Genomic DNA, 15,227 nt, shown 5'->3' with positions numbered 1-15,227 from the left:
ATTTGAAGCTGGTAATACAACTCAGGTATTTACTGACTTTCAATCACTAGTGATAATTTTTTTAAGGGATTCATGAGGTAAAGATCATGACCTGGAAAGGCACCATCACTTCTCTAACTTCAGTTTCAGAAGGCAGGAAAGTTGAGAGATGACTGCTGAAATATGATTTGAAGAAAAGGAGTTAGGTATCCTAGCCTGACACAGTACCATCTAAATCCTGTTTTAATTTATTGTTATCTTATTTAGCCTGAGACAACAAGGCTTCTAAATATATGTATCACAGATAAGGGGCCTCAGGTTTCATGGGACGACACCTTACTCTGTGTTTCCAACATAACCCATAGACAAAACTTGTTGTCAGTGAATGTGTAGAAAAATGAGAATTCACCTTGTTGTTATTATTCTTGAGTGAGGCATATCATAGCAAGTCAGATGAAAAGCAGAAGACAAAATGTTATGATAAGAGGCAAAGAAAGGAAATTACACCAATAACGAAAACAGCTCCTAAGAGAAGATTTTAGTATTATGCAATATAGACTATAAAAGAAAGTTAACTTCCATAACCCTCATTATTACAGCATATATATTTTTGAAAATGTATTGGCTATGCCAAGAAAATTTTGCCATTTATATTCATCAGTTATCAAGAAATGCATTTTTTTTCTCAGAATGGCAAATGTAGCTTTTACATAAATAAGTATTAAAACATGGGTTATTTTTCTTGACCTTTTGATAGACTTTATATTGAGCTTGGTAGGACATCCAAGAAATTCAGATTCTGATTTTAAAATTAATAATTAGTATGATAGAGTTTTCACAGTATTGGATTTGCAGTGCCAATTTCCTCTAACATAAGCAAGTGCAACTCCACATACTTCAGTGGAACTGTGTTTGCATATATTAGCAAGCAATTCTGGCCCTGTGCCTGGGAAAGGATCTCACATTTCATAGTCACTTGATTATGGCTCATCTTTAAACAACATTTTACTATTTGCAAAATACTTGACCCACAAAACCATAGAAGCCCATCTGCTTAGATACATTGTGCAACATTAAGTAAAAATGATGAAACTATTTTAAGTGCAAAATCTAGTGTACAAGGGACATAAATCTATTCCAAATATTTATTTTCTTGTGCAGTCTGATGAACCTGAAAGTTGGGTTTCAAAAAAAAGAATCCTTACAAATAAAAGCCTAAGATCCATCTAAAAGAACCCATTCTTGGAAAAGAGTAAGGATGGACCCACAGGCTAGTACGAGATGTCAGAGACATACAAGAATCAGGTAAGGATCTGCTTCTAATAATATGGAACAACCTAAATGGAATAAAAGTACTAGCTATTAGGGCCAACAAGGCCATTGTTACTATCATCACTGTTTTATTGGTGGATTACCTAAAGATGACCACATAATGTTCAAAATCAGTAACCAAATGCTAGTTTGATCTAAAATACAAGTCTAATATAATGTTAGGCTTGTAAAACCAAAGCTAGATAACTACCCCACCCTCCTGTTGGTTTTCTGCCAGTTGATGGTGTTTGTGGGTATTTTTCTGGGGGCAGTGATTTTTTTTTTTTACTATAGCTTTTAAAAGGTATTTTTCTTCCTTTTATGTTATTACCTCTTATTAGCTTTTTCAAAAGATCTATAAAATATATCTATATATCTAAAATAGATATGTTTTTATAAAAAAACCGTATAGTTATTTTTAACTTTTTAATCATGCTATTAGACCTGTAATTGCAACACTGTTGCAAATCAGTGGAGGGGACTGCTATAATACTAACCACATACGTCCATTGTATATTATGTATAAGGGTACAGCTGTAACTACCACTACACTATAACTGAACATTTTGGAAGGGTTTTCTGTTTGGTTCCCCCCCCCCCCCCCCCCCCTTTATTATACCTGCTGGCTACTTCCTTTTCCATTGCCACAGTTCCAGTCACCAGGTGGCAGTAACAAATCTTTACATAATACAGAGGGGTCAGGACTGAAAAAGTCACTGACACTCCAGTGCTCCTCTTGCAGATAACAGTAATAAACCTTACTGTAGTCAGTATTGTACAAAATCCATCCTGAGCTTTTAAACCCCTGGACCTACCTTTAGGTGCCTACAAGTCAAGTACTATAGCAAAAACCTGACTTCCAGACCCTGACTGAGGTACCTTGACTCTCTGTTTGTACCTGGGCAGAGTGAGATGCTCCAGAACAGCACCTTATTCCCACTAAAAATAGCACCACCACCACCACCCGACATATTTTGTCAGGGAACTGTCTAGCTTTAGTCAATAGCATACAAGAAACCCTTACTCCTTGCTTCAGCTCAGGCACTAGAGAGCTAGGACAATGCTTGATTTCAGCACAGAAGCCATTCAAACGTATAGTCACATCAGTAGTTCCCTAATACCATTTTCCTCTGCTGAACATGTGTCATGGCTACCAAGAAAGGATGTTGCAAAGAGGGTACATACTCTTCAAAATGCTAGTACAGAGAAGTCAATAATGCCACGTAATAATCTTAAGCAAATCACTGAGCTATATTTGTCTTCCAAAAATACAAGTGTTTCTCATAGCTCTTGATCTGTTAAAAAGGGCAAACAGAGATGAACATTATCATTATTTTATTAAAAGTCTATTAAATGAGCATCCAGGTTTCAATTTATACTCCTCACGGTAGAACAGAGCTATGTCAATATCATCCCTGATGACTCAAAATTATCATTTCTCAACTTTACACAGTACATCTCTTCAGAAAGACAATATATGTGTGTGTGTGTTTAATACAGACCTTTAAAGAGTAAATATGCTCTTAAGGCTATGACTTGTCTGTATGTCCTTTTCCCTATTTTAATTCAGGCTGACAAGCTCTGAAGTCTAGAGTACCCTTTGGCCAGCACCAGATAGAGCATCATGAAGCACTTATTTGGCTTTTTACTTAATAGAGATTAGGATCTATTGTTCTGTTAGTAAAGCTGAACTGAAATTTACTTCTTGTTGCTCATGACTCTTGAAAAAATATTGAAAATACCATCTTTAACATGCTCGATTGCTTTAATGAACAACTAAAATACAGCACATACTTCCTTCTGCCAGCCACCCAGGCTTTTGTTCTGCAATTGCTGGGATAAAGTTGACCCAAACTCCTGAAAGCTGTATTACAGAAATGCTGCCTCTAACATTTCAAGCAGTATATATTTTTCTTTCCTCTCCAAGAGAGGCAAGATGGAAATCTAGCTGCATCAATAAGGTCACTTACCTCAACTAACTTGTTGGCGTGTTCACGGAAGACCTGAGCATACTCCTTCACTTCTTTCTCATTACCGCTTTTTGCAGCCTCAATGAGAACCAGTAATGGGACATTGGTCTCCAAGAATGAATCCGATATATGATCCATTACCGCCTTCCGCAGCTGTGACAAAACAGAGCAGACTAGTAAATAAAAGAAGTATCCATATACATTCCTACTCTATTCACTGGCTCCTTGTATTTAAGCATTGATATATCACATCTCACAGCACTGTACGGGAGTTTGGGCTTTTTTCTTTCTTTCCTCCAAGTTATATATTTGCAGCAGGCATACAAATATCAAACACTTCAGGGCCCAGGCTCTGCAAAACCCTTCTGAGATTCATGCTGACAGACATCTAATTCTACTGGACTGAATGGATCTATATAGGATGGTGGTGATTACCCAGCTAATAAATCGCAAATTGATGAGAATTGAAAGCTGCATGCTACTTTAAAAAACAGTTCAGCTCACTTAAAAGCCAAATATGGATTAAGGAGCTTAACTTCAAGCAACCATTAAAAATATTAGCCTGAATATTTCTAAGCCTTCTCTAATTCCTGCACTGAACAGTATTCGATGCAATAAAGACTACTTCATTTAACACATGCCTTGTGCTTTGTATTCTCTTTCAAATACCTCTACCAGGTATAAACAGGAAACCTTTCTAAGCATTTTCCAGGCACTGTAGAAAATATTCTACAATTTATTCTCAAGGGGAAAAAAACCCCCAACCAAACACCCTAAAGTTACTGAAGATTAAACACCTGTTATTTCATAAAAACATCTGTTTGAAACAATATTACTGGAAGAATGATGTCACTAACTTCATCTCTACCTTGCTAATAACCACTAATTAATGCCAAACTTCACTAAAATTTGAAAGACAGCCAGAAAGATAACTGAAATCTTAAGTAATTCTTCCTGGAACCTTAATTTCTCTATAAAATTACTTATCAGAAACATTTTTAGCATGTTTTCTCCAGCTTTTTTGGTTGTTAAGGATGAAAAACTGTGGACTCAAACACAAATGGAGAGCTATTCAGCTTGGAGGTCCAGCAAGCCACTAGTATCATTAAATCATGCAATTTTAGTTAGATGAAACATCAGGAAAGGTAATTTTCTCTATTTTGCAGACCAGACAAGAAAGCTCTAGCTAGACAAGGTGTCATCAAAACACCCAGTCATACCGAAAACTCATATATTGTTAGGCACTGTAAATACATGATCCAAGATGCATTTGCTGTTTGACAGCAGCAATTGTCAGCTCTACTTGAATAAGGAGAGAGCTAACTTTGAATATTTCCATTCAATACCTGAGTGATGCAGTAAAAACAAGCAAAGCAAAATAGCACGCACATGTTTGCATGAGGTGTTCCTTCGATTTCTATTACAGCTAAAGCAGCCAATGTATCAAGAAGAGCAATTCTTAATTCCCCTTAAAGTTAATTCTATTCAGATTCTATCTGGAAAGTATTTTTCCACTTTCAAAATGATTAAAGGCACTCAGAATAGCTAACACTATAATACATACAAACGGGGGAGAAAAAAAAAAGAATATATCAGAGACCTGCCAACAGTTAGGAAGCTGGTGTATTGTAGCTAATACCTATCACGTTTTCACCTTGTACTCCTTCTTTTTTCTCTCATCAATCTGCTGATATCCACCTGGTGACTCTTATTTTATCCTCATATTGAAAGCTTTTTCAGACCGTCCTTCGGGTCTGTTCGCATAACATCTTATACAATGAGACCCTGATCCATGGATAATTTTCATAGGTACCATGTCAATACAAAGATTAATAATAATTTTGTAATATTGCTGCAAATATATCAACGTATTGCAAAAACAGAGAAAAAAATACACTAAGATGTTATGTGTTACAGTGCACTAGCAGAGCACTCTGCATTACACAACTGATAGATTTCCATTCACTATGCATATCAAGCCTTTCCTACTAAATGAAGGGTTTCACCTATAGCCAGCATTAAGGGAGAGAAAGTACCAGAGAGGGTTCATCTCACATTTGGTTAATCACCCTCTGCAGGTGTCCACATCCCAACACTTGGGAAACTCTGCTTCCAGGTGAGATGCCTTATTTCAGTACCTACAGTTAGACTTTTTGAATCCCATTGTATTGAAATAGGCCAAATGGTAGCATCTCCAAAGGAACACACAAAAGGAACACACACCAAAAAAAAAAAAAGGATTTAAAAAACTCCATGTGGTTTCCATCTCATTCTCAGGGAAAAAAAACCCTTTAAAAAAATCCACTTGCTCAAGGTTAATACCTGTCGATAAAACCTGCTGTCCGCTGTAGAGAAAAAAACTACTTTAAATGTTAAATTAACACTCACTGTTCTCTGTTTATATCATTCCATAAGGAGGTATCTGTTTCCAAGTGTTGTGTTCAATGAAAAAGCAATTCATTTTTTAATCAAGATTAATGTGTATAGATGTGATTATACCAATATGCCCCATGGAACTGTAAGAAAAGTCTCAGGGTGGTTAAGTATGCGCTTATTTTCATCGGTATTAAATATCTTTAGTCCACAAACACATACCAGAAATCAATAAAAAGGACAGTAGGAGCATCAGCAACCAGCAATTTGGGGTTTACAACTGTAAATATACAGTAGACTTATATGAATCCAAATGAATGAATAAAATGGTTATCTTGTTGCTAATAGTAATTGTAAGTTGCCTTCTAAGGTTCATAGTTGCAGTAGCTGAAAAAGAATTTGAATTCTGACTGTCACAGGTTTGATAAATATAAAATTAACAAATTCTGTTTTCCTATGCCGTGTTAATCAGAGATGCTAGTAGCATACTTCTGACCCCTCTTGTAAACACACATTATAATTTCTTTAGAAATTGGTTATCTGAGTTTTAGGATGCCCTTGCATTGAAGTTGAAAGGTATAGTTAACGGGTTTTATATACTCAGGAGACTACAAATTTTGCTATCCATCACCACAAGCTATAAAGAATTACTTGACAAAATCATTTGTTAAATGTGACAGGAATATGAACATAGGACATTCATCCAATAGCTCAAATGGATACATGACAGGGTAATATTAATTGCACAAGACAAGACATTTAAAAGTATTAGCTCAGCATTACCCATCTATTTGATAGAATTAGGGCTATTCATCATGGTAAATAACTACTGGAAAACTAATCTTGTATGTTCCTCTGCATACTGCAACGAGGTCCGGCCAAAGTGATGGCTTATGCGTCCAGATATTTTACTGTTTCATAGAAGTAACATCAGTTTAGAAGGGAATGGGAGAAGTTCGTGACTTGAATTTAAATGGTCATAAAACATGCAGCAAAACCACATCAAGTTTTATTCTTAAAACAGCACAAGACCTTGTGCACGTAAGCACGCTAACAAATATCTTTGCAGTGCCTTAATACACCCTGCATTCTGATGCAAATATTATGACACAAACTATTACTCATAAGATAATGTTTTAGGGGGTTTTCTCCACTGAATTTTTAAGTTAGAAGTGACTTCACAGAGTTGGTAGCTTCCACTACATGAAACTCCATTTGTTGGGGCAGAAAGCACATTAAATGAAGGTCTTGCTTAATTCCTTTTGGCATGGAGAAAACTTTATTAATTAACATATAGCTAGAAGAATAAGTTTGCCAGACCAGCACAATGTTATAAAAGGAAAACATCAAGACCTGTAAATATTTTTAGAAGTATGAATAGTGTACCACAAGGCAGATTTTATGTCTTTCCAGTTCAGTCAATTTGGTCAGTTTATGGTGCACAGAGTCAGTTGCTGGTTTTGATAGCATCATGTTCTACTGTTCTAACTCTGTTTAGGGCTGGTTTATCATTGTCGGTTCACAGCTATAATTGAGCTCAAAGAGGTTAAACTGGCCATTGAAATGATGTTTTCCATGGCTATACAACAATTTTAGAACCAAAATGTCTCAGTGCTACTTACAGTCTAGTAGAGAATTAAATGTCTAATCCTGACACGGGAAGGTAAAGTCACAGCAGGAGATTAATGACTCTAACAGATTGTTAAACTTTATAAAGACTGGCAGTATAAAGCTACCTGTAACAAAAGTTTACCAAGGAGCACCTTATTCACCATTTTCTATTTAACGAGCATTACAAGCTGAACCGAACTCCAGCTCGCACCTGTGGAGCACTCCCAAACAGGTATTAATTTAATTGAAAGAGATGAAAATAAAGCCTTCTCCACTGCAGTTAGCGTGCCTCCTCCAATACGTTGTGAAACTGAGTTCTGGTGAGTAAGACTGTGAGCATGAGAACCTACTGCAATATAGTGCTAAAGAGAAAGTCTCAGTCAGTTCTGCACACTACAACCCAGGAAGGTGGGACCAAAAAATGGTAGACGGTGGGATGCAAATGCCAATGCCATCAATTAGGTCCTGACAGATTAAACAGTAACAAGATTAATATTTAAAGCACGTATCACACTTGAAAACCCCAAGATAAAAACTCAGGAAGAAATACTGTTACAAATACTGATCATACTTCTTCATATTTTTGTGTGTGTGTGAGAGACTTTTTTTCTCTAAAGAGAAACTTGCCTAGCCAGGAAAAGGCTGGGGATTAATTTACTAATGGAAAGTAAGTTGTGAAGTGACAATTTTTGACCAGAAATTTGAAAGAGCATAAGACACACATAAAAAAAATCATTCCTCCTTCTTGTAGGTCACTACTAAGGATTCCTCAGACTGTTATCTGGTCAGAAGTAGAGAAGAAACTAGTTACCAAGTATTAGGTATTTAATCCCCCCTTTTTTTTTGGGAGGGGGGTGGGGGGGCGGGGCAGGGGGAAGCAGAGCGGGGCACTGTGTGTGCTATCATTATTCAGCAATAGCAAGCCTCAGGCTTGTTAACAACATTAGTGTAGTTACATAAAAGCAGGGAAAAATATATAAGCTTGAGGGACAGACACCCACATACCCCCCAAACATATGAGTATTATCAGGGCAAGAACTCTGTCTTGTTTCATGCCTGGATAGAACAATAAAATTGCAGTGCCAGTCGGAGCGCTGGGACAGTACCAAATATTTATTCTTTTTAACAATGAAGAACGATACAGGGCATGAAGAAGTAGAGGACAGTACAGAGATTTTCATCCAAAAATGCTAGAAAAACAGGACAGAAATACAGGTAGGGAGTGAACAGTCAGTGGAAAGAATTAGTGATGTCAAAATAACCCAGAAGAGAAAGACAGTGACTTTCACATTCTGTATGATCTGGGAGGGTAGAGTTGTGACAAGGAGAATATGAAAAGATGAAGTCGCAGAACAGGACATTACATGTGGGAACAAAGAAGGGAAAGATTGTAGGAGGTTACCCCAGCAGAGAAGAAAAAGGATAGGACTTTGAAACATATCCTTGTGAAAACCAAGGACTGTAAAGTGTCAAAAATGTCACTAAGACTGTAAGCCTAGAGGGTCTGATGCAAAAAAGGTGTGACAAAGAGGAGGGTAATGGGAAAAAATAAAAATCATGGATTAGACATCCATGGATTAAACTGAGAACTACAACATATTGTGTGACTTCACGTATTATCTCAGGCTTTGTTGTTTTAAATCAAACAGAGTGGCTTTGGAGCTTTATGCGTTATTATACATGTAGTAAACAAAAATTAAGTGGGGACAAAACTGTTGTGGGGAGGTTAAATAACTGGTCACAAACAGGAAGATAGTTGTCTATGAAAACCCTTCATGTAATTATCCTATGATAAGCATGCTTAGAAACTTCACTTCGGAGCAGTCAGATCCAATAAGCTTTGAAGTGTTAATAAAGTAAATGGTACATGTGTCACACTTGCATTCCCACCTACCCCAGATGCATGAACAGGCTGGCATATTAAATACTATCAACAGCTTCTCTAAGACCTAGAGATTTAGCTCCAATGAAAGCTGATGATAGCTGTCTTTGGTAGACCTATCTGTTTGAGTTCCAGACAATGGCTAAAACAAGATTAAAAATTGATTGTATTCTGCAAAAATGGATTTCTCATCATCCTTTCTGAGAGTCACTCAAAGTCACAAGCTGATCCTGCCCCATACATAGAGATGATTGATAACCGATGCTATCAGTTATCAACCATACCTTTCAAAAAAGCCCTTACTGCAGTGAGATCACAGCCTGGGTATTTTTCTTGGGTTTGTTTTGTTTTGCTGGTTTTGTTTTTGTTTTGTTTTGTTTGTTTTGTTTTCTTCTCCTTTGCAGTAATTTCCACAAAGCAAAAACTGAAAACAAAACTCTTTATATTTCCGGTTCCTTACAAACAAGTAATAAATAACATTGAAGACATTTTATAATACTTCAGAAGTAGTGTTACCAAATAAAATTAATGTCAATTAAGAAACTAACACAATGTTGAAATCCCATTTGACAACTAAATTCTATGTACTTTGCCATTGCCCATAAGCCCATTAGGAGGACAGAATTATAGAAGTCTTCGGAAAAGTACTGTTTTCCCATGTTTTCAGAGCTCCCTACCTCATGCTACTGCATGAATATCAAAATATGAAGCTGTACTTATGAATCCAAGCTTCTGTAAGTGTCTTTCGTTGATGCGGCTACAGGTCACTCTATTGCCAACCCTACAGAACAGTGAAAACTTCTTTATGTAAAACTATCATCAATAGAAATTTCTTGGAATAAGTTTTTGGGTTGAGCTTTTTTGGTTTTGGAATGGGGTTGTTCTGAGTAGCAGCATGATATACTTCTGTTGATCTCCCATATTTACATATTTACAGTGTCTCTCATCAAAAAGAGTTTAAAAAACTTTATATATTCATTTCTCTGCAGTGATTACAGAGCTAGGCATCTTCTAAAGTTCCTGGAGTGAGTACAAAGCTTTGTTGAAATATGTGAGCTTTTATGAAGAGCCATTATTTGAGGAATAATAGACAAACTTATGTGCAGTAATCTACTCTAACGCAGTATAGGTGTCACTGAGTTTTGCATCATAATTCCTCACAAGCCACTCTGAAAGGCCAGCCCTCACAACAACAGCCAGTGCTCACAACTTCATTCCATTAAAAAAAAATAATTTAAAAAAAAATCAATTCCCAATTTCAACAAGAAAAAGCAGCCATAGCTACTACACTCTTTGGCTTTTGCCAGACAAAAATAATTCATCATGAGTATTATGTTGAGGATCAAATTTTCCCTCATTTGATGGAAATGTTACAAACTGTAGCCTTACACAAAACTACCTGATATGGATACAGTTTCCTGAAATATTGCACCATATGTGCATCAGTAAACATTATGTGTGGAGTAAATTAAACTGAGCCTTATAATTAGGCAGTAAGGAAATTACTACAGACCTGAAAGAGTAAATCAGCAGTATTAAAACACTCTCCATGTTCTCTGAAGCACTTCAGAGCACCATAAAAAACTCAATGTCACAGTGATAAATATCCAGAAGAAATGAATTTTGAGGGAGACAAAGACACGTGCATTCAAATAAGTTCAGGTCAAAATTACAATTAAGTGCAATTTAAATAACAGTTCTTTACCTCTAATTTTCTAGATCAGATTTTTAGACATTTTTCTAAAAATCCTTTCCTAAAACAAATACACCAGTTAGTCTACCTAATGGTAGCAGACAAAAAGTGGATGCAGTACTGAACAGCGTGCAGCAGCTTACAGTTCTTTCAGTCCAAGCTGGTGAAATTCAGAGTATGCCTACTTCTGTTGCTTTAAGGAGCAGCTAAAAACTCAGTGGAAGCTGGAAGAACAGAGGACTTTATCAACTGGAGCATTACTATTTCTGCTTTATAAGCCAGTATTACACAAGACTCCTGTCTAACACCTTTGTGCAAGCTGCTAGAGAAACCCAGGGAAGTACTGATATACATGCAATGCAGAGCACCCATATTAAACATTGAATCACAACATGGTTTGGGTTGGAAGGGATCCTAAAGACCATCTAGTTCCAGCCCCCTGCCATGGGCAGGGACACCTTCCACCAGCCCAGATTGCTTCAAGCCCCGTCCAGCCTGGCCTTGGACACTGCCAGGGATGGGGCATCCACAGCTGCTCTGGGCAGCCTGGGCCAGCGCCTCGCCATGCTCACAGGGAAGAATTTCTTCCTAATAGCTAATCTAAATCTACCCTCTTTCAGTTTAAAGCCATTCCCCCTTGTCCTATCACTACATGCCCCTGTAAAGAGCCCCTCTCCATGTTTTTTGTCAGCCCCTTTAGGTACTGAACAGCTTAAATAAGGTCTCCATGGACTCTTCCCTTCTCTAGGCTGAACAACGCCAACCCTCTCAGCTTGTCTCCACAGCAGAGCAGCTCCAGCTCTCTGATAATTTTCATGTGCTCCTCTGTACCTGCTCCAGCAGGTCCATGGCCTTCTTATGTTGGGGGCCCCAGACCTGAACACACCTCTGAACTGAATACAAGAAATAAGCATGTAGTGCTGGCACAGAAATAAATCTGTATTAGCATTTGACAGACTGCTTTCAGAAAGCCAGCCTACAGATTTCCCTAATCAAGAGCGCTAGAATCACTGCAGGTGAAAACATAACCTATTAAGCAACAAGGAAAAGGTGATGAGTTTCTAATGAGCAAGGGCTGATGCCACAGGTGGTCTTAGGTTCAAAGACATTTACATTGACTTCTGGCTGGCTCCCTTTAAAAAAATGCCAATACTTTGTCAAGAAGTATTTTTGTGCAACAGAATGAGGTAATACCACTAGTTACGCTGTGCTTGGGAGCAACTGATGCCTCTTCTTTGGTAATAAAGCATAAGATTAGCAACACTCCTATGGAGCATCTATTTAAGTATGACCTTGCTTTAATTTTGCCTTTGCAAAATAAATTGTTAGTAAACATTCATGCAAGACTAAATTTTTAAAGTTACAACCTTCTTGGGTATTCTGCTATTACTTAACACTTGCATGAAGTTTTGAGTTTTCAAAGCACTGTATCAATTCTCTTACAAATTCTTGCAGTGGCATGTGAGCTAGGTAAGGTCCATGACCCTCTCCCTCTGTGTTTTTAGCCCTCCTTAAATTATACAGATCTTGAATTAAAAAAGTGCCACCTTCAGGATTTATAACTATAACCAGTGCCCTCTCATCTGCAAGAAAGGGCACATCAGAATCTACTTTTATGGTAATGAGAGGCAGAACTTGCTTCCCCAGCTCCCCTAGAAATGCACTTATTGCTGCAGCGTTGACTGCTTCCATAACTTGAAAGAAAAAGAACTATTCATAGGAACCTACCTTTAGGCTCCTATCTTTAGGGTACATAGATTAGGAAGCGGTTTGTTTATGACTCCTTGTATACAAAGAGCTTGAGCATTTGTAAAAATACATCCTTGAAATGCCAGACCACCCTCTAAAGGTGAACTCTCTATTAACCATATAGGAGATTGAAGGAAAAACAGCTTTCATATATTACCACCCAATTTCTACACCTGCCATCAGCTGGTGTGAATTCCCAGGGTTCTCTTTTCTTCTCTTCCTCCTGCCCCCTCAATAGGAGTCTTTATTTCTTTGGGTGTGCTGCTCAGCTTCTCAAAGAAGCTGAAAAGAGCTAGTTGTCTATTATCTATTAATTTTGATTAGAATTGGCTTCACTGTTTTCTTCTGAATATGATGGTTTTGTTTTGCTTTCTGAGCACTTGCACTTCCCTTGGGCTTAACGTACAGCTGCTGTGTACCTCCCAGAGCTGGCACGACACCGAATGCCTATAGCTGAGGCAGCTTCACTTTCAGAAGCACCTTTACTTTTCTATGTTTCAGATTATTCTTCTAAAATCTGCCAGTAATTCTTGCTTGTCTTAATAGAGCATTGTAGAAGGAAGAGAGGACAAACAATAAAATTAAGTCAGTAAATCATGATTCAAGGCAGAAAGATTTATTTCTAGATGCCACTGGCCCTCCCTACAGCATTTGACAAGTCATCTGGTCTGTATACGAGAGAGTACCGTGACTGCAAAATGATAATGATAAAATTTCCTCTGTTGGAGGGTGTCCTGTGTTTCCTGAAAGTGTTTACATGCTGTAAAGAAGCACGTTATGCATATATTTGAAGAGAGATTTAAGTCCATAGACTGAAAACATTATAAAAGTTTCTACCCATAATACAATTTGTGCTGTATGGGTTACTGCAATAAAATCTGTTCCAATGGAACACGTTTTTTTCAGTTTTAGGTGTCCCTTTAGGCTAATTGCATGAGTTAATATTCCAGGTTTTTATTCTGAGAGTCTCTCTAGAGTCTACGTCAATTTTTGGCAGGTTTCAGAGTGTTAAACAATTTTTTTTAAAACCGCAAATAGCATTCATAAACAGTAGCAATACAACTTAATCTAAGTGGAAGTGACTGACATAAAGAGCAAATGGAGATACGCTGCCTCTCAAGAGCTAGGGAAAAAAAAAAAATATATCAAATAAGCCTAAGAACATTATGAAGCCTGTTATCTAATTCAAACTGTTGTAACCCATATTAAAGAAAGTACACTGAATTGCAAATACTTTTGGAGACCTACGAAGTAAATAAAAACTGAGCATGTTCAAGAAGTTCTCCCCAAGATCTTTGTTTTACCAAATTTGCATGAATAAATTACAGGAGGTATTTGTGTCATCAACCTTTAACTTTTTTAAAGTTCAACTTATAGCCTAATATAGCTACTGAAACAGTACTATCAAGGACTAAAAGGTAAGGAGTATGATAACTGTAGCTGTGCAACTGAGGGGAGATATGCTAGAGAATAAGGCTGGTAACAGACTAATGAACACCGTGCCTGTAGTCCACCAGGTGTCTTACAAAGGTATTTAAGAGGATAAAGTAAATGACGAATCAAAAATACGTAAGGGTCATGTGAAAGGATGTCCTAACTACATGATACATAAAGAATTGATTAGAGATACAGAAAGGGCAAATATGACTTGGATATATCTATTTATTTTTAATTTGGCTGCTACAGTGTATGTGACTGAACAAGTCTGAGTATCTGGTGGGTAGAAAGACAGCATAGCAGTCATTATTAATAGTGATTTATGCCTAAATGGCTAAACCTGATCCTAAGCATCCATAAGTGTGCCACCACCCCTAGGGTGCTAGTAGTGGCTATTGGGAAAAAGCACACACTGAGAAGCAGCAATCAATATCCTAACCTCCATCAATGTTAGTAAGAAAGAGGGAGAGAACTCACCCAAACCAATACAGGAATCACGGAAGTGCCTGCCTTTCAGCTTTCAGCCTACAAAGTAGCTGAGATTAAATAACCAATAACAAGGACAAACCACAGCTACATGTGAAACCCATTCTTGGAAAATCATATGGGAAAACAAATTACATGTCATTATAGAACTTTTATTGAAGGGCTTATTTATGGAGAATAACATGCTGTAATTATACAATAAAAATATTACCAGCAGTTGCAGATAACAGAGTAAAAGAGAAGAGGACCACAGTCTTGGCCATAAAGGCTTTTGTTTCAAAACTGGTTTCCTGAGGAAATGAGGCTCACGATAGCAACTCTATCCAGTTTTCAATTACATTTTAATCTGTTGGCCAATTTTAAAGCCATCTGACAGACAGGAAAGGTCTTGAGGATGCTAAATAGCTGGAGTTTGATGAAAAATTGTCTGGGTGGGAGAATGGTGACCTGAATTAAGAGTCCTACGGAGGAAAATTTGTTATATAAAGTCAGTAGCTCGCTGGCCAGCGTACCAACATAGGAACCAGCTGGCCAACCACCATGTGGGTACCAGCCAGCCAGTTGGCTGAGCAATTGCTAAAACCAGCCTCACATCTTCCTGCATTTTACCGACCAGCCTGGAGTAACAAGCAAGCTACAGCAGATGAGGTAGCAGGAGAGGGGAGAAGGATGGATGGGAGAAAATGAGGAGATAAGAAACCACAAAGGAGGACCTGAGATTATTGCTGTAGGAAGC

At 37.6% G+C, this 15,227-nt stretch overlaps 1 protein-coding gene across 2 annotated transcripts in view; it reads right to left on the bottom strand.

The window, feature by feature from the left end:
* CTNNA2 (catenin alpha 2) overlaps positions 1–15,227 on the bottom strand; it is a 513,312-nt gene that overhangs the window by 103,791 nt on the left and 394,294 nt on the right. For both annotated transcript variants that reach the window (XM_055797148.1, XM_055797149.1), the window contains exon 9: positions 3,261–3,413. In XM_055797148.1, coding sequence (XP_055653123.1) covers positions 3,261–3,413 — 153 coding nt within the window. The remainder of the gene's footprint in view (positions 1–3,260; positions 3,414–15,227) is intronic.

Source organism: Falco peregrinus, chromosome 2, assembly GCF_023634155.1.
Source record: "Falco peregrinus isolate bFalPer1 chromosome 2, bFalPer1.pri, whole genome shotgun sequence".
Classification (NCBI taxonomy): domain Eukaryota; kingdom Metazoa; phylum Chordata; class Aves; order Falconiformes; family Falconidae; genus Falco; species Falco peregrinus.
Note: the sequence above shows the minus strand (reverse complement) of the source record. Positions and strands in the feature narration are given on the sequence as shown.